At 44.0% G+C, this 19074-nt stretch overlaps 8 protein-coding genes across 8 annotated transcripts; 2 read left to right on the forward strand and 6 right to left on the reverse strand. All coding sequences in view use genetic code 12, as the record gives it.

The window, feature by feature from the left end:
- Positions 1-49: 49 nt before the first annotated feature.
- MHP1 (Microtubules assembly and stabilization protein) lies at positions 50-3667 on the reverse strand (the record flags this gene model as incomplete). The annotated part of the gene is made up of 2 exons (XM_066158198.1): positions 50-3047; positions 3624-3667. The coding sequence occupies 2 exons, from the start codon at positions 3665-3667 to the stop codon at positions 50-52; spliced, it is 3042 nt and encodes a 1013-aa protein (XP_066014295.1).
- Positions 3668-4070: 403 nt separating this feature from the next.
- On the reverse strand, positions 4071-7584 carry SRP54 (Signal recognition particle; the record flags this gene model as incomplete). The annotated part of the gene is made up of 2 exons (XM_066158199.1): positions 4071-5793; positions 5999-7584. The coding sequence occupies 2 exons, from the start codon at positions 7582-7584 to the stop codon at positions 4071-4073; spliced, it is 3309 nt and encodes a 1102-aa protein (XP_066014296.1).
- Positions 7585-9115: 1531 nt separating this feature from the next.
- HEK2 (RNA binding protein, heterogenous nuclear RNP-K like protein) lies at positions 9116-10342 on the forward strand (the record flags this gene model as incomplete). The annotated part of the gene is made up of 1 exon (XM_006686174.1): positions 9116-10342. One exon carries the CDS (start codon positions 9116-9118, stop codon positions 10340-10342), a length of 1227 nt encoding a protein of 408 aa, XP_006686237.1.
- A 74-nt stretch (positions 10343-10416) lies between these two features.
- On the reverse strand, positions 10417-10926 carry PSN45_003999 (methionine-R-sulfoxide reductase; the record flags this gene model as incomplete). Its single annotated transcript, XM_006686549.1, has 1 exon — positions 10417-10926. One exon carries the CDS (start codon positions 10924-10926, stop codon positions 10417-10419), a length of 510 nt encoding a protein of 169 aa, XP_006686612.1.
- Positions 10927-11507: 581 nt separating this feature from the next.
- On the forward strand, positions 11508-15489 carry MIF2 (mitotic fidelity of chromosome transmission- protein; the record flags this gene model as incomplete). Its single annotated transcript, XM_006686173.2, has 3 exons — positions 11508-12305; positions 14106-15366; positions 15446-15489. 3 exons carry the CDS (start codon positions 11508-11510, stop codon positions 15487-15489), a joined length of 2103 nt encoding a protein of 700 aa, XP_006686236.2.
- Positions 15490-15682: 193 nt separating this feature from the next.
- MRT4 (mRNA turnover and ribosome assembly protein) lies at positions 15683-16378 on the reverse strand (the record flags this gene model as incomplete). Its single annotated transcript, XM_066158200.1, has 1 exon — positions 15683-16378. The coding sequence occupies one exon, from the start codon at positions 16376-16378 to the stop codon at positions 15683-15685; it is 696 nt and encodes a 231-aa protein (XP_066014297.1).
- A 134-nt stretch (positions 16379-16512) lies between these two features.
- Positions 16513-17631, reverse strand: PSN45_004002 (uncharacterized protein; the record flags this gene model as incomplete). Its single annotated transcript, XM_006686171.2, has 1 exon — positions 16513-17631. One exon carries the CDS (start codon positions 17629-17631, stop codon positions 16513-16515), a length of 1119 nt encoding a protein of 372 aa, XP_006686234.2.
- Positions 17632-18566: 935 nt separating this feature from the next.
- Positions 18567-18887, reverse strand: PSN45_004003 (uncharacterized protein; the record flags this gene model as incomplete). Its single annotated transcript, XM_006686170.2, has 1 exon — positions 18567-18887. One exon carries the CDS (start codon positions 18885-18887, stop codon positions 18567-18569), a length of 321 nt encoding a protein of 106 aa, XP_006686233.1.
- Positions 18888-19074: the final 187 nt, after the last annotated feature.

Below are 19074 nucleotides of genomic sequence, written 5' to 3' on the forward strand. Positions count from 1 at the left end.
CGGTTTTAAATGTGTATATGTATAGTTGGTGTATATATAATAAGAATATCTATTTGAGGTTGAGCTTGTGTAACATTTCGTCGTAAAGCTCATTCATTTCCTTTCCTGAAGAAGCATCAAGAGTCTTACTATCAATCATTGACATAGGAGTGGATGTCATGGTGTGTTCAGCGAAATCCTCTTGGTTGGACTTTGAATGAGCTGGATCACTAACAGACTCCTTTGAATCCTTGCCATCTTCAGAACTGCTCGGAGGAGACTCATTCTGGAGTTTCTTTAACTTGTCAGTGATGTAACCAAGATCGATGCCTTCATCCTCGTTATCACTATTATCAGCAGCGTCATTTTCATCGTTCTTCTTTTTCCCAATTTCCTTGAATACAGACGTAACATCTACACCTTTCGCTTTCAACTTCTGAACAAAGTCAATGACCGCTGGAAGCTGTTCTAAATCGATACCAGCGATTTTCTTCCGGATTTGATCTCCTGACATATCACTCATTTGATCCATGGCGAGGTTGATTGTACTGGAGATTCTGTGCATATTTCCTTCTTCTTTATCAAGATGGTTAAGCGAGGTTTTGGAGCTGGTACGAGATATGGCTGGTGGGAAAAGGGTTTTAGAAGAAGGTGACAGACGCCCATTCGAGATACTAGGGACTTCAACATCACCTTCGTATGTTGGACGACGAGCGTTTCGAGACTCGGCTCCATCAAACAGATACAACATGTCTTCCGACAGGAATTTGTCGTCAATTAATTGCATGGCCTTACCAATAGAAGAATCAATGAAGATCAACCGAATCAAGGTTTCTTTACCTTCTAAAGACAATTGCTGTTTCAACTGAAGATTGTTCATTGAGTTGACAGCAGACCTCAATTCTGTCCGGATTCTTTTGGCTTTAGTGATAAAGTCACGAACAATGTCCGAGTTCAAATCGAGCTCACCAGCGGCTTTGAGCTCCAAAATCTCATTCAATTGTTGTGCAAGCTCTTCGTTATGGCTATTGTCTTCCAGGGCACCTCCATTAGAATGGTAGATGTTGTTCTCCATATTCCGCATCGAGTAAAGACCTACGCGATCTTTAAAGTATGTTGGAAGGTCATCAAAATCAGCTTCAAGTTTGCATAAGTTCTTACTGTTCTTAACAGCATGAGAAAGAGACGCAGCAGCAGCCAAATCCAACTTGTTTCCCAAGAGTGAAAAGTATGCAATGTGCTTGCAAAAAGGAAGAACATTGGCAAGCGAGACGATAGCATCCGGCGAAAGTTTATTAGTCTCAAGGTGCAATCTCACAAGTTGGGGAAATAAAGGCAACTTACTGACAAAGTAATTGACTGCTTCATTGGGGTCTTTTGCACTTTCGGGGGTTGCAAAAAGCTTGGGGTTATTAGACAAGTCCAAGTATTTAAGGTTTGGAAGCTTCAAGAATACCGTCTCTAAAATAGTTTTAAAATCATCACAATACCTTAGATTAGTAGAATTGATACTGAGGAACATAAGCAGCAGATGTTCCAACTTTTTAGCAAAATCAGGCTGTTTGTGGAGCTCAAGTAATATCTTCAAATACTGATTGGTTGCAGAAAAGTCGTTGAACCCTAAGTCAATTCCCCGTACAAATGGCTTGAATAACCAATCATTGAAGATAACCTGCATGTGCATTGGGCTGAAGTTGTTGTAAGCAAGACCAAGTCGGTTGGTCTTGATGGAAAGAGCTCTATTCACTAGTTTTTCAAAGACATCGACATCAGTTATACAACAACCCGTTAAAATTAGCTCTTCAATCCCTCCACGGGCTATAATTGTAGCAATGAAAAGGTGCCAGTCCATATCTGTTCTGTTTTCACGGTTGCATGTCATCCGTACAAGCTCGTCTTCTTTCTGAGTTTTCTTCTTCTTGGGTTTTGTGCTGATGACCGTGAGTTGGGGACACTGTGTAATATCGAGCTTACTGAGTACGGTGTTTCTAGAGAGAAACCAACACAAAAGCAGCCATCCTTCTGGGTCAAGTGGAGTGTTCCGAAGACTAAGCTTGGTAAGTTGAGTCTTTGCACTCATAGCACTCAATACAATTTTGAACTGTTCTCGAGATAAATTCACCCCATCCAAAGAAATACAAAGAATAGGAGCAATTCGAATAAAGTCTGAAAATGTCTGAATTTCCACCATAGTAGGATTGGGGTTACGGAATTGGAGAATTGGAAGTGGAGCCATCGAATCCTTGGGAATCTGCTTGAGAATAGCAGGAATAGGAAGAATCTCTCGAAGATGACAGCACCTAGTATACATGAGATCCAAGGCCATCTTCTCCACAGGTACCGTGTATCCCACTCGACTATGGACAATTGGTTTATCAATAATTGGAAGTCCAGCTGCTGCTGCTTGATCCTTTTCTGATTTTTCCCGGTCTTTATCGTGTTTCTGCTCATCTGCTTTATCCTTGTCCAGTTTCTCCAAGAAATGAAGGGCCCCGGTCCCACCCACCACTATCCCACCGCCTTGCCCCTGATGGGACTTTTCCATGGCCTTCCTGTCCTCTTCACTAAGAGGATGGCACTTGAGAGTTCCATTGGGAAGCACCTCCACATTCCCCCGACGGGGACACCGAGAGGGGATTTGCTGAGGAGGATCAATGAGAAAGGTGGAGCTGTGAAATGCAACTCGTTTTAAAGGCTTTAAATTCTTGAATTCAGGAAGAATTGGTTGAAGAGTACCAACTCTGGCCGGAGTTTTATATTCTTCCCAATTCTTTGGAAGCCACGCCGAATAGTTTGTACCGTCATCGTCTGGAACTGCCGTAAGTGGACGCCGGTTATATTCTGTGGCCACTGAAACTAAGGGAAGTTTCGCAGTAGGTACCGATGCAGAAGACACGGATGAACGACGACGAAGGAACGAAAATTTGGACAAACCAGACCGCTCATCATCGGTGAGATTTGTCGTACTGGCCAGTTCCAGGATCGACAGTTTGCGGGAATTGGTACGTGAAAGTGGCTTCTGAGAATAGAACTTGACGTATTCGTCTAATTTCGGGTCGGAAGAGCCACTATGAACGCTTGGCCAAGATGAAATTTTCAGTAAAGGCCCACCGTTGGTGGAGGATGAACCGTAACCAGTGGTGTTATTTCCGGAAGCCACCGTATGTGTCGTTTGGTTGGAGCTGGTTCGAGAAAGTTCGTTGCTTGTTGTTCTACTGAGCCGAAAATTATCTTTAAATAACTCTGACGACCCCAGCGTGGTCATCTGTGGGCTCATCGGAGGCAGACGATGGAAGCGGGTCTTGATCTTACTGAGGAATCCTCCTTGTGTCAGAGAATTGCTTGATAGCTGTGGCAGCAGTGGAGAAAGCACGCCGTTGGAATTGGACCGATCCCGAGAACTAGATTCAAGAGCGGGCAGCAGAAGCACGGAATCCTCTTGAATTGTGGCAACGGAAGGACGAGTTTTCAGGACCACATGATCGTTGGAGTTGGAGATAGATGTGGTTAAATGAGGATTCACCTCACCAGGGAGAGACAGAGCCTTTGGGGAACTTTTGGGGGAAGGCCACACATTAGAGGAATTTGCAAGCGTGGGTGTTACCGCTGTGTCTCGAAGAAGCCAATCGACATCTTCAACGAACCTGAAGTTTGTTTTATTGTCGGGGTTACTGTTTGCATCTGACATTGGGGTAGTTGGGTGGAGAGTAACAAATGATGCGCACATCGAAATTATGAGAGAGAAGCAACAACTAGAAACAACCAATGGCTGAAAGTTTGAATGCAGTGAAGAATATAATGAGAATATTCGGGCCCAAGTGAATGACTGTCCCCGTCGATAATGGTGGAAGAGCAAGTGGGTATGGGTTAAAAAAACATGATAATAATAATCACGTGATCGGACTTATCAATAAGACTAGACGCAAAAACTAAAACGTGAAATTTTCCAAGAGCGTGTATTAAAACACGACCCACAAATTGTAGGACATGTTGATGGGAAATTAAGTGGAACCGATTATGTATTTAAATCCACAATCTTAGCTACTCTGAACAGTATTTACTAGGGTTGGTTTTCTCATCTGGTTTTATCTTCAACCAAAAGGGCTTCCTCCTCCTCCAAATTGGCTCATCATCCGTTGCATCATTCCAGGGTTTCTCATCATCTGTTGTGCTTGAGCCATCATATTTGGATCTTGCATCATCTGTTGGGCTTGGGCCATAACGTTGGGATTATTCATCAAACCAGCCATTCCTCCAGGTCCTCCAGGTCCTCCAGCACCTCCCATTCCTTGCATCATGTTCTGGATATTTTGCATGAAGTTTGGATTACTCTGTGCCTGTTGGATCATCCGGCTCATATTGGCATTGCCTCCAGGACCAGCTCCTCCCATAGCTTGGGTAGACTTGGCGGTTTGGGCCATGGTGCTCATCATCTGCTGTTGTTGCAAAACCATTTCAACGTCAATAACAGCACATCCAGCACCACGGGCCACTCTGACAATTCTTTCGGGCTCATCGATGAACAATAGTCCATCACTATCTAACTCTTGTTGAGTCATAGAATCCATGATGTAGATCATATCTTTCATTTTAGCACTGGCCTCTTCTTCACCAACAGCACCCATCAAATTACCCATTCCTGGAATCATACTGGCAATATTCGTTAGGGGTCCCATTTTCATGAAGTTGTTCATTTGAGTCTGGAAGTCCCGAACAGTAAACTTTCCTTCTTTGATATGTTCCATGGTTTTCTTGTGGTTCTCATCGTCTTGTAAGTTCAACAGCTTAACATGGTCCATCAACAGTTGCAAATCACCAATTCCAAGTAATTTGGAAATAAACGAAGATGGTTTGAATAGTTCAAAATCTGCAACATGTTCACCCGTACCAATGAATATGATAGGAGTCTTGGTGGCAGCAATAGCAGATATAGCACCTCCTCCTTTAGCATGCCCGTCCATTTTGGTCAAGATAATCGACCCAAAATCGGATGCTTCTTTGAATGCTTTGGCTTGTTCTTCGGCTGCTTGACCAATAGATCCATCCATAACCATAACCGTTTGGTTGGGGAGGATTGCTTCACTAATTTGCACCATTTCGGAGAATAATGATTCTTCTTGCTTATGACGACCAGAAGTATCAACAATGACAATATCAAACCGTTCGGCCTTAAACTTCGCCACACCTTCGGCCGACACTTTGACTGGATCTGTTTCTAGATATGATCCATAATAAGGAATATTGGCCTTAATAGCATTCTGTTTAAGTTGGTCAAAAGCACCGGCTCTGAATGTATCGGCACATACAAGACCCACTTTATACCCTCGTTTTTTGTAGTAAACAGCGAGTTTGGTACAACTTGTAGTCTTACCAGCACCTTGAAGCCCCACAAACATGATGACATGAGACTCTCGTTTCTTAACGAGTTTTTTCTTGCCTTTGGCGGTGGTGGAGGAAGCAGAAAGCTTTTTGATTTGAGGAGGTTCTTCATAAGCATCCACAAGGGCCACAAGCTCATCGTAAACGGCTTTTTGAAGCTTCTTTCGTTTGTTAGCAACTGTATCTGATTTGAAGGAATCAGTATCGATTTTCTGTCTGATGTTCTCTTTAAGGCGAAACACTAGTTTGAAGTTCACGTCATTCTCAATCAACGCATTGGAGATGTCCTTAAGCAAGGCAGCGATCTCGTCATCACTCCCTGATGAAACGGACGAAAGAGCCCCCTTAAGTCTGTTTCCCAAGTCTGCCAACACCATTTCGATATGTTGGTTGAATTGAGGTTGAGGTAGAAAACGAGTGGGTTTGACAAGGCGACTTGATTGGAAAATTTTCGCGGCTTGGTCACGTGAGACGATTATCAGAGATAACATGGTGCACACTGTCAGAATATAGTAAAGGGTTTAAGAGAGGAGTAAGAAGGGGATGGCAAAAGCGGTTCGTGTATTTGGTGGCCATATGGTACTATTATTAGAGGACCAATTGATATTGCTTCTAGTGCTACGGCAGTGGCCCACCTCACTCGTCGTACCATGGACATGGTACCGTCTTTGTATCGGCTATCAATTTGTCAAGCTCTTCGCGGTCCAACTCGTCGTCTGAAAATCCACCGTCATCATCTTCATTAAGTAGGGATTCTGAGTCGGTGCCCACGCTGTCTCTATCACTGCCACTGCCAATGACAAAAGTCTGGTCATCGTCACTATCAATGAAGTTATATACTTCTTCGACCAATATTCCGGGCCCGTTCTCGGCCTCGCTGATGTCGCTGTCGCTGTCTCTGTCAGTTAACTGGTCTCGAAGCTCCTCGATTCTGAATTCCCACTCATCATATGAGTCAAGCTCGTAGGCATCATCTTCTTCTTCTTCTTCTTCTTCTTCTTCTTCTTCTTCTTCTTCTTCTTCCTCTTCTTCTTCCTCTTCCTTCTGGTCAAGAAACGCCACTTTTACTTCGTCACCACTGTCATAGTCAGACTCAGACTCATCGTAAGGGTCTATCTCAACGGAAAAGTTCCAAAACTTAGCCCATTCGCCTCGAATCACCGCGTAGACTGATACCACCACTATGAGGGCCGGTACGATAAACACAAGGGCCGGCTGAGCATTACCCGACGTTAGTACTACTAAAAAGCATGCCACCAAGCCACCGAAGTACGAGGTGATGGCCACCCCGAAGTAGTCTTTGCCCACACGGGAGCACAAGGTCACAAAGAGTCCCGGCAACGCCACATCACCAAGGCCAAGAATCGCCTGTTCGGTGCCTCCTTCACCGTACGGGATCACGAGCTTGATGGGCATATCCACCGCCAGAGCCACTGTTATCATCACCCGGGATCCATACACAAATGCAATGTCGTAGGCAGTAAAAGCACATAGCATGGTCACGGCCGTACCCATGGAGCCCAACTGGGCCAGGAGAAGAAACCATAGGGCTAAGCTGGTGGCGATGATATTGGAGTACACCCACCGGCCAGTGGTGGGGCCGTAGTAGTACTGGTACGCAACGAGTCCAGCCACCGCGAGCCCCACCGCGTACGTGGCACTAATTACCACGCCGGCACGGTGCTCATAGTCTCCCTCGAATTTCTGTTCGGGTGTTACAACTCGCACCAGGTGGTGGTGGAGGTACCGGTGGAATTTGGCGGGATGCTTGATTCCTGCTGCTGCATAGTCGAGGCGTTCCACGTACCCAGACGGTAATCCGGTGGGAGAAATCACCACCCGTGGCACCTCCCATCCCACAGCTGCGAATAGGAGCAGTACGATATGCTCTACCGACACGGTTGTGAACCATAAGGATAAAATTGCCACTACCGCCTGGGCGTGCGCCATAAGCACCGCGAGCGCGGCTGGGGACAAATAAAACACCGCCACAAGTACCCCCGTCAGCGCCACCGGTAGGGCGAGCGCGCGGTAACCTTCGAACGGGAGAACTGATGCCCTGGACCCCAACTCAAAAATATCATCTGTACACATGATAAGTCGTTCGTGAGATCTGTAGCTGGCCAATGAGATGATTGTAGTGGCCACTGTTGCCTGGACAACGAAAGCTGTTACAACAGGGTCGATAGTTGGCAACTTTTCCAAAAGCCTTTCGCAATGTGACATGTCCTTTTAAATACCGCTATTAATTTCTAAATTATTATGGGCTGAGCCAGGAGAGGGAAAGTATAACGTTGGTATGAAGGGGCTTATTGGAGTTTCTAGCAAGGGGGCCTCTAGGTGTGATGGGAGGTGAGTTCCTGGGTTAAGGTAAAAGTAACAAATAGTTATTGTTGATATTTTGCGCGACCGCGCAGACGTGGGAATATTGCCATATTCGTGGGAAGTGAGGGCCCGGAAGAGACGATGTCAATAGCTAATCAGCAAAAGATACACGACATTGGCCGATTCACAATCGAGATTCTGCAAAGCATTAGCGCTTTGCGCAAAAACATAATCACAATGGGCCATTGGTCAAAATTAACAATAAATAGGGCGGATGTAAAGGTATTACATCAAGACTCGCTAATTAGGCAGGTGGCATTAATGCGGGCCTCAGAATGCAGGAGCGACCCCTACATTATGCTGCGCGACTGTATAATTAGCCGCCCTACATAAGGCATCCTGTTAGAGAAGACTTTTGCGAATAGTTTTTCGACGAACTACCCCGATTTATTGGTCCAACAATAATTTCTCGTTCCTTCGCAGGTGTTAATATATTAATCCAGCAATAATGATGGATCAAGGTCGCTTAAAATATGGGATTGTCAAGCAGTATTTTTTTTTTTAGCTTTCAAGGAGTAATCAAGATCGTGCAGTCGGCTAATTACAACATAACCTGTGCTACATGACAAAATATTGAATTAGCCGGGTCTAATCTCCTGCTCGGAGGCGCCAACAAGCTCTTAATTATGGTTGTAATCAAAAACGGCCTAAAATCCTAGACCTCTCAAATCAAAATTCAGGCTGCAACCTGCAAATATAAGGCTTAGTATATCCATTGACACCACATTCCCACTTGTATGTCGATCAATCGACTCGTACAAAAATGGTTTGTAACTAAATGGAATTAAGATGCTTTTACTGAAAAAATTCTTCGCTGTAAAATTTTAGAAACCTAGGTAATCCATGTAGCTGATATGTGAATATACAATAATTAGTGAGAAAAATAATTAAAATCAAACCATTAGAAATAATTAAAACCAAGAAAATAAAACAAAAATAAAAAACAGACATCAAACACCCGTCTTACCAAAATAATAGTAAGTAAGTTTGGTATTAAAAACCCCTCTCGCCGCCCATCATCGTCAAAAAAAATTTTCGTACAATCAAGACCAAAAATCTCTTCAAGTACATCCTACTCAACTCCAGGAACATTTAATTGACTAACGCCCCAACTTTCAAGTCGTTTAATCCCAATACCCAACATACCTTCTCATTAACGCTCCTCCCCCCTCCTCCAATTCCCAGAATTTTTTCTTTTTTTGTATTTGAATTTTGTTTTTGTATGGTTCTTTTTGTATCGTTTTTTTTTATCGGTTTTCATTCAAAGTGATTTATCATTGGCGATAATTTGGCATTAATCACATATCATCCACCTTTTTCAAGTTCGACGGCATCTGTATATTACAATTGTATTTTAGTTTGAGGTTTTATCATGACCGAATCGTTATTTGAGTCCTTTGAGTCGCCCGCGACTTCTCCATTGTCGTCCCAGGGTTCGACCCAGAGCCATTCCGGTGCTCCGTTGTGGAACGACGCCGGCACCGCCGCCGAAACCAACACCTCCACCACAGTTATTACCACTTCCACCACCATGGGAGCCCCACTCCAACCGCCCTCGCCTTCTCGCGAATCACCAGCCGATGTGCCGGACAATGACAGCTATCCAGGAACCCAAGACGAAATTCTTCCTCCCGTTTCTCCCGAAAATGGTAATGCCCTCATCAACTACAGACTTCTCATTTCGTCCAAGGAGTCGGGATGTTTAATTGGCCAATCGGGACTGGTGATCAATTCAATCCGTCAAGAAACCGATACCAAGGCCGGAATCTCCAAACTTCTTGCGCACACCCAAGAGCGAATTTTGACGGTGTCAGGAACATTGGACAATTGCTCAAAAGCTATCAGCTACTTTTCCCAAGCTCTCATTGAGGCTCAGCAGCATGAGGCGGACGCTGCGTCGACTGCCAGCGCCGGCCCAATGCCACTGTCGGTGGAAGAGTACCCCCATTTCCCGCTCCGCCAATTGAGCATCCACAAAAACATCGCTGGCCACTCCACCGTGCTCCGGTTACTTATTCCCAACAGCCAGATGGGTACGATTATTGGCGCCAAAGGAGCTAGGATTCAAAGAATCCAGCAGGTGTTTGGCGTACTGATGATAGCTCTGAAGCTGTTTTTGCCCGGGTCCAACGAGAGATTGGTTGAATTACAGGGAAGTGTTCCTGAGTTGTACGCGGCACTTCGCGTAATCAGTCGATGTCTTATTGAGGATTTTGGCGGTGTGGTTGGCACCAGCTACTACGTGCCGCGGCCGCGGCGACCAGACGTACCAGTGGTGGCGCCGCTCCCCGTGTCCGCCCCTGCTGCCCCTGGGACGGGTCCTGCCCTGGACCTGTCGTCGAGCCCGGCGCGCCTCGTCACCACCTCCATGGCATTTTCCAAAGATATTGTGGGAGCTCTCATTGGCAAGAGCGGTTCAAGAATTCAGGGTGTTCGTAAGATTCTGGGGGCTATTATTGGAATTTCCGACGAGCTCGAGGGCCTGTCGGAGCGAATTTTCACCATCTCTGGCTCCACATATGCGGTAGATAAGGCCAAAGCCCTTTTGAAACATAATTTGGAGAGAGAACAGCAACGACGTGAAGGTGTACGGAGATAGATAGATAGATAGGTTATTAGTATTTTATTCGATATAAAATATGTGTTGATTAGTCCCATTTCGTATCAAATTGTCTAAAACTTGCAGCTCTCAACAATTTTACCACACAACTGTTCAAGAAACTGCTGGTCTTGTTCATCAAAACCGTTGAGTGCAAGACAATCGATGTCAAGTACTCCCAAACACTTTTTTCCATCCATGAGTGGCACCACAATCTCCGAATTGGTGTCTCCGTCACACGCAATATGGCCTGGGAACTTGTGCACATCAACTACAAGTTGTGTTTGGCCCGTTGAAGCGGCCGTTCCGCAAACACCTTTGCCTACTTCGATTACCTGGCACGCCACTTTGCCTTGGAAGGGGCCAAGTGTGAGGGTATGGGGGTCGCTGGCGATATAAAATCCGGCCCAGTTGATGGGCACCCCGATGGAATGGAATCCGTGCCACACAAGTGAGCTGCAGTTGGCTAGGTTGGCGACCCAGTTATCGGTGTCGGTGCTGAGCGCCTCGTACGAGGCCACTGTCTGCTCGAGCATCTCGGCCTTACTGCTGTAGGTAGAGTTGACGAAGTCTGCGTGGGTCATTGAGGTGAGAATTGAAAAGAGACTGTGGCATTGCGCGAGTACCTGAGGCGCTGGGATCACAAAGTAGACGGGAAAACCATGAATTGTCAAAACAACAAGTAATGCCCATGACTTTTCAGAGAGACAAGTAAACCATGAGTTGTCAGAGAGACAAGTAAACCATGAAGTGCTCCCATTTTCATTCTCATCCAATCTAGCTCTTGCATCCTCTCTTCTCTATTGGGTGCTCTATTGTGCCCTTTTTGCAGCTGAAACCAGCAACTTGTAGATATTCTCACCATAGACCGTCAAAGCATTCCCTTGCTCAAATCCGTGTCCTCCAAACGGTATTCTCTCAATGGCTGGCTGTTTTATAAGATGGTCTTCAGCTCATCTCCACATGATCGCACCGCGATATCTTATCCACAAGCCAAACTCGCTTTATCATCAGAATCCACAAACTTGTGCTTCAATCCGCCATATTTCTTCAGCTTAAGACTCGAACAATAAACGTTCTCGTCCAAGTGGCTGAACCCTTCGTACCCATATACCCAGTTCCACCATAATTTCTTGTCCTAGCTGCGAAACTCTTAGTCCCATCAATGGACCCGTTCTCCCAGTTTCTTGTTTCTAGAGGGATTCGACGAACTGTAAAGGACTTCAACTCCCTCCACACACCACGAGAAGATACTCCAGCTGACCAGGATGAAGAAATCTTTGACTTTCTCAGTTTGGAAACGAACGACGATGCTGACACCTTCTATCGAGACCGGCGGGAAAGCTTCAATAGTGCCATGCAAACCATCGACACTGATGGCATCGACGTGAATGCTGAAACCAATGGTTCTACTATCACACGGCCCATTCTACGCATTGATCCTGACCTAGATCTTGGTGTTGATTCTTCCACTGATACAAACTCAGACTCTGATACTGACACCTACGATCGGTACGAATACTCCCTTGCCAGTACTCGTCCTCCTTTGGTAGTATCTTCCACAAACCGGCATGCTGCTTCTTCGTACGCCCGTCTTTCAGTACACTCGTCAGACCGAAGACAACAGCTTCTCAATCACCATGAACTCGCAGCTCCAGACGATCCAGCCCTTACGACGGTAATCCCCCACTCGGTAGAGATGCTCCTCCAACGTCAGCCGGCCTCCAAATTCACTGAGTCGCTCCAGCTCTCGTTTGTGGGTTCATCTCGTTTGTCACATCATCATGGGGCTCGCAAATATAAAAACAACCTAGCGGTAGCCACTCAAGACTTCTACATCACCGCCTGTGGATCAGAAATCTTGATGTACGAGTACTCTGATGGAGCGTATTTCACCCCTGCACTGGACCCAATACTACGTTTCGATACTAAGCCTCATGTCACTTCGACAGCTGACCGGTTGGTATCGACATGGCCTTACTTTCCACATACTCTCAATTACGTGAGGACCGCCTGGTGGCCGTTAGAAAGTGCCGGCACTGTCGACTCTTCTACTAACATACTTGCGGTGTGTGCGGATGATGGAGTGGTGATGCTCTACAGTCTCGCCTCCTTGTCGTCGGCTACACGATCTCCTGCTGCCATTTCTGCGTCTCTGCAACCCTTTCAACTTGCAATACGTCCTGACTTTCGTATTCGGCTTGAAGCTAGTGCATGGGGTCTTGATTTCATGTCTTATTCTCATGAACAACGGCATTATCACCTCATTGCCGCTTCTGATAACTCCCAGTGTGTAACGTTATTGGTATACATAGAGCTGGACCAACAATTTCACCACGTTAAAAGTCATCAAATCCTCCACAATATTCCAGATGTCCTGTTTGTAGGACATGGTGTATATTCAGATGACACTCACTACGTTGATGTTTCCTGTTGTCTGATTTCAGGGGAAGTGGTGATATTCCGGTTCGAATTTCGTATTGCAGAAGGTCCACTTTCTTCTGAGTCAGGCCCAGAGTCTACATATGATGTTGATCCAACAATGCATCGACTCGAGCCTCCACTCCCCCGTTTCCGCCGAATTCAGTTCTTCCATCCTCGAGTCACCAATCGAGTTCTTTTGAAGGAGGACTCCTGGACTACACGACCAGTTCTTCCAAAGTTTTTTCTTGCCGTAGACTCGTTAGCAGAAGTGTTTGGGGGTTCCATAAGTGCTGATACTGAGCTACGAATTTTGGCAGAACTGGAGATATTGGCCAAAAAGGCGACATCCGAAGAAGCTCAATCCCAATCTCAACCTAGTGCTGGAGGAGAGATGGGGGATACAAGATTTGGAATGGCTGCACTGTTCCAATACTTCGAATGCCCAGTACTCTCATTTGATCCACTTACCCGTTCAGATAGGCTTACGACTGTCGACGATGACTATCGTCGTCTTCACAAGGTATACAACAGAATTGACCGTCAGGGCATTGATCTTTCGTCTTCATCATCGGAGCCGCTTCTAGTGATATCTACCTCCAAGAAAATGGCCCTTCTACTTCCGGGTCTCTTCTGCACCTGTTCTAGTCCGACACTATTCGATCTTGTGATTCCTGCTAACGACGATTCTCAACACTCCAACAGAATCTCCATATGCCATGTTATCCCCGAGCTCTCGTGCGTGGTGGCTGCGAGCCAACAAGGGCTTGTGCTGATACTCCGTCTAACTCAACATCGAGGAGTTTTTGGAATGCGTCAAGAATACCTTTTTCCCAACGCAGTGGCCCTCGCCATAGGCGAAGATGGTTATCGTACTATCACTGCTATTGCTCCTCGTAACGTTTCAGCTGATCCCAATTGCCCAAGGAATATCATTTACATAAACTATTCCGATGGGTTTGTTCTTGCATACGAATTATCCCGTACATTGGTGGACTTTTCGATCTGAAGAGTCATTTTGCTGGTCGAAATATTTCAGCTGTTATTGCATCCACTATTGCAAGTTCCTGTTGCAAAATTCTCTCAATACTTCACGCTGAACCGCGTTTTATTAGTACATCCAAATAACTTCACGTTAATCTATAGAAAATCAGCCGTTTTCCCCCGTACTTCTTGTGCAAGTTGTTAAAACCAAATCTATTGTTGTGTCCCCTTCGTGGACTGGCCTTCCCTAAACCACCTCTGCTAGCACCGCTATTAGCAAAGCCAAAAGTGGTTGCAAAAGTGGTGTGTGCACGAGTTTGGTGCGCGCTCCCTAAAAGTAAATATTAAAACAACAAAGGTCAAAACATTAGTGTCACCAATGGATTTACTTAGTTTGGGATCCCAGTCTCGGAAGACTGGGATCAAACCCAGAAGCAATATGCGTAAAGATAGGTATAACATGGAAGACATAGACGATTTTTTTGAGGACGAAAGTGGCAGTGATGAGGGAGGCTCGGAAAGCGATGGCAAGGGTCACGGAAACAGATACATATCTAGTAATAAGCCTCAGGGAAGACGTCTGCTGCAGTGGACACAAACCCGTGCTTCAGAAGACAGAGACAGCATAATTGCACGGAAAATCAATTTTACTGATGATGAAGCCGACAAGTTTGACCTCAGTCCGATTGGTAATATTCACCGTCGTAAAAGCTATAGTCTAAAATCGCCGCTACTGGAACAAGGTTCACCTCCTGGTGAACAATACTCACTTGAACAACAAGATAATATGCTTGAACCTGAGATGAGCTATGACGACTTGAACAATAATATCCTCGATGAGCTTGATGAAGGAGTGGATTTTGAATTAGCAAGAGTTCCAGAAGAGACTGAAGTATCTAGCAAATCCATTTCATCACTTACAAAGAACATGGCATTGGGCCGTACTACTAACTCGAAACGAATTCGTAAGAGAACTCCGGTGGTCACCCCAGCTCCTGTGGTTGTGTCGATCAGACCATCTCCACTTCCATCTCCACCCCCAGATGGGCTCAGGCGAAGCAGAAGAACAAAGATTCAGCCGTTGGCATTCTGGAGGAACGAGCGTGTTATCTATTCCAAATCATATGATGATGAAGCCGATCCGGATATAACACTTGTAAGAGATACTCACAATATCCCCCTCCAAGAAATTAAAGAGATCATTCACGTACCGGCACCAACTACTTCATTTGCACGAGGTAAAACTTCTAAGAGTACATCAAGAAGAAACAAGACAAAGAAATCATCTTCAGTTTCGGATTCACCATCAAACTCAGCCAAACAAGCTCCTACAGAACTTGATTACGATTATGAATCTGATCCTGGAATACTGGGAAGCGAATGGTTCGAAGATAACTCTTTGCTGTTACCAGTTTACGAATCAAATGATTCCGAATCCACTAAAACCCAACCTGTTGCCTTTACACACAACTTCTCAAAGTGGCTTGAAGATCCCCCTGAATCATCTGGTTCTTCTATTGATAATTATAAGTTGGCAACTGTGTTCAAAGATAATTCTCCTGTTGCCGGAGCCCTCTTTGAATTTCCTGTTGAAGGATTCAAATCCAGCAAGAATAGTGGTAATTGCATTTACGTATTTCACGTTATCAAGGGCCTTCTTGAGGTCAATCTCTCCAATCACACATTTGTGGTTACGAGGGGTTGCACTTTCCAAGTCCCTCGTGGAAACACTTACGGCATAATTAACATTGGTAATGGAAATGCCAAAGTCTTATGCGTTCAATCCATGGTCAGCGAGTGACTTGTGATTCCAAGTTCAGCACTACGGTGTTTAATATGAAAGGATTCATGCCCATCTGTGTATTTTTATATAAACTGGTGTATAATACTCTTTTTTCGTTTAATACAATTCATCGAAATAAACTTGCTAGTACCCTAGTACTTTTCAACCTTATTGTTTTCTCCATCATAATAACCCAACATTTGGACTTTGAATTCAGAAGCGGCAATACCAAATTGCTTCAAAATAAGCGCTTGTCTAACGTCCAATACATCTCCTTTAGTACAAACATGGTATGGTTCATTCAAAAAAATCTTACCAGACTTCATCTTGGTTGGAATCTTGAATTTGTTTCTCAAAGTCTCTTCTAAGGAATGAGACATAGTAACATCTTCTTCGATAGATATTTGGCCTCCTCTGGAATATACAATTCCTTCAGGTATAGTGAAATCTATAGGGGCTCTAGTTTTGGCTCTGGAGTAATCTTGTTTGGTGTATGCGTTGAAATAATCTTCGACAGTGTTGATTTCTTCATTAGTGAATAATAACCCAACCACACCATCACATAATTTGGATAATTGATGCAAGTCATCTTTATATTCTTCAGCTGTAGTATCACCAAGAGCCTTTTCTAATACTCTTCTTTTACCGAGGATTAATCTAGATCCTGCCCAATCACTTCTGATTTCTTGTAAAACTGGAGTACGAACATCGTCTAACCTTAAGACAAACACATATTTGAACTCATCCAATGCACTTCTCACTTCATCAAAGATTCTTTCTTTGTTCTCTTTGCCTTTCTTATCGGTCTGTGCCAATGTTACGAGTTTGGAACGTTTAGATCTAGGCATTTTATGTTACACTTGTTTGAGAATTGGAAAAACTTTCAAACTTTGTATCTCATCTCAAAAATCAAAATCAATTGTACGTAGTGCGCGAACCATCTCATCGAGCCCCGCTGCAAAACTATGTGAGTACCAAATTGTTATATTTGTGCCATATCTCCAACAGCAAATGCTGATAGGTCAATCAGAATATGGAAGTGGTTGAAAATTTCAATAATATCTGATATTTCTATTCTGATATCAGTGGAGTTGAAGCCGCTTTTGTCTTTGAACTGGCTCATAATATCCATGAACAAATGCTGAAAACCAGCCATCTGATAAGAATCCAAGTCATCGCCATTAAAGCTTATATAATACTTGAAACCTTGGACTAAGATTTTAAGTCCAAGCTTGCTAACTTCAGAATTGATAAGTTCATTGAAAATGTGTGAAAACTCCTCTTGTTTCAAGACGCATATGACCACCATGAAATTGGTGGATGCTATCTTATAATGGACCTCTGATTGTTGCAGTAATAGGAGCAATTTATATAAAAATAGGACCACATGTTCCACGTTTATGGCCTCATCCTCAGCATAAGTAATGATATCTCTGATCAAACATACCAATTCATTAGTGAGAACCGAATCCAAATCCTTCGGATTGAGGAGAAAAATAAACAGAGCCATCAGTTCCTTAATGATATCTGCATACTCCTCGGCTTCTTCATCTTCACTCTTATGACTAACAAAAAACCTGAACCTTTTTATCATTTCTACATTCCATGATTTCATGTCTTGATCAAACTGATGTCTTGGGTTTCTGTCAATTACGAGGGAATATTCCACCTCCACTAGTTCTTCTTCTGGGAAGAAGAATTTCAATAGATCCTTTTGCACTTCTGAATTAACAATTTCCCGTAAATGTGCGTCACGAACTCTTTGGTTTATGTTGGTTTTTTCAGCAATACGCTTATCATATTCCAACAAAAGCGAATCAAGTTCATGTTCCTGGTCATCCATGTCTTTCTGTATTCCTCTAGAGATTTTGTCCAATTCATCTTGAATACTGTGTCCTAGTGTGTTGCGTTCTTTGGTCTGGAATCTAGGAACATGATAAGCTGGGAATCCTATATTATACAGATCACTGATTCCAAAACCGTGATTGTAGCTTTCTTCTTTATCTTCTACTTCATTCTGCAAAACAATTTTGGAACTGGATATAGGATTCCCAATATTAACAGCTATTTTATACTCCTTCAGCTGAATCCGGTTCTCCATAATTTGGGAATTCAATTTACCCAAGAGAGAAGGATGCATGAATTGCCTTGTTGTTTTATGGGTTGGAGTTTCAGGTGTTTTATCAGCTACCTGATGGCTGAAATTCTCTATCCTGGATTCTCCTAGGTTGGTGCTTTGTCTATGAATGCTGAAGCTCGTGTCTCCCTGATAGAGTACTTCAGAGTCTATACTCCCTGAATACCTCCTTTCGTCGGTGCTACTGCTATCATCAGATTCTTCTACAGAAATATCCAAAGATTCTTCTTCATTTATCGGCTTTGTCGGTACTTGCTTGCTCAACAACTTTTCCAACCAGACACATATCATAGTAAATATTACTGCCACCAATGGTATAGATATCATCGCCTTGAATACGCTTGCTGAAATGATTGAAGATGTCGTGAGATATAACACATTGATAATCAGGGAAAAACGTTGCAGCATTATTGAAGACATCTCAATGAACTCCGCTGAGTAAATTGATATTTTTGTTTGAGTCTCCTTAGCAAATAAAGTGGGTCTAATACCACTATGATACGCATTTGAAGCAGTACTTATACATTGGATTGTTGTCAATATAGAGGAGTCAGTTGTACTTTCTGATTCTTCCAAAAGTCTTGCATTAAGTTTATTGAGCTCCTTTTCTGCTATTTCTGATAAGTGAAGCCCTTGTTGCCAAATAGCTCTGAAAATTGACATGTGGATACTTTTGTTTTGCTGCAAATAAAGCGGTTTGGTGGTCGCACCCTGAAACAAGAGGGAAATAAAGTCGTGCCTTGTACTATATTCTCTCGGCTCCTACCAGATTACTCTCTAAACTATTGGAAAACTTGTAGTCGTACGTGTATGTACTATGTGAAACTATTGCTAGCTACAAAAGTGTTAAGTGATCTCCAAATGCCGTTATTGTCGTTTTTACCTCATGTTTCGTGGCTTTACCAGTCTCCAGGTACAACATGTTCATTAGGTGGAGGAATATTTCTTTGGTATTTGGTACCTCCTGGTCTACATGGTGGGACATAAGGGTCTGGGTGAGCCCACTCGGCTAATTTTGCTTTGGTACTGGCAATGGCTGCTTCCAATTCCTGAGGGTTTGAGATATGCTTGTTGGCATCAAATTGCTTTCTGATGCTTATTGTTTGCTGTCTATAAATGTCAAACTTCATGGAGTGGTCAAAGGCAGTCCTTAAGGACTGTCTAAACAACGAGCTGATTCTTTGGGTGTTTGCTTCTGTGAACGGTAATATCTTGGACATTGTTGGAGGATGTTGCTTACAGTTTTAAACACAAATTTTTCATTGGCCAAAGCGCGCGGTCGTGCCTGAGGAGCCACTTGGGAGAGGCTTCTCGCGGGACTATCATATTGTGAATGCGGCAGCGATTAGAGCTCCTACTTCTTTTCCTTCTCTTTGCTAGTCGTATTACTAATACATATATAACTGA

Source organism: Yamadazyma tenuis, chromosome 5 (genome assembly GCF_029203305.1).
Source record: "Yamadazyma tenuis chromosome 5, complete sequence".
NCBI lineage: Eukaryota > Fungi > Ascomycota > Pichiomycetes > Serinales > Debaryomycetaceae > Yamadazyma > Yamadazyma tenuis.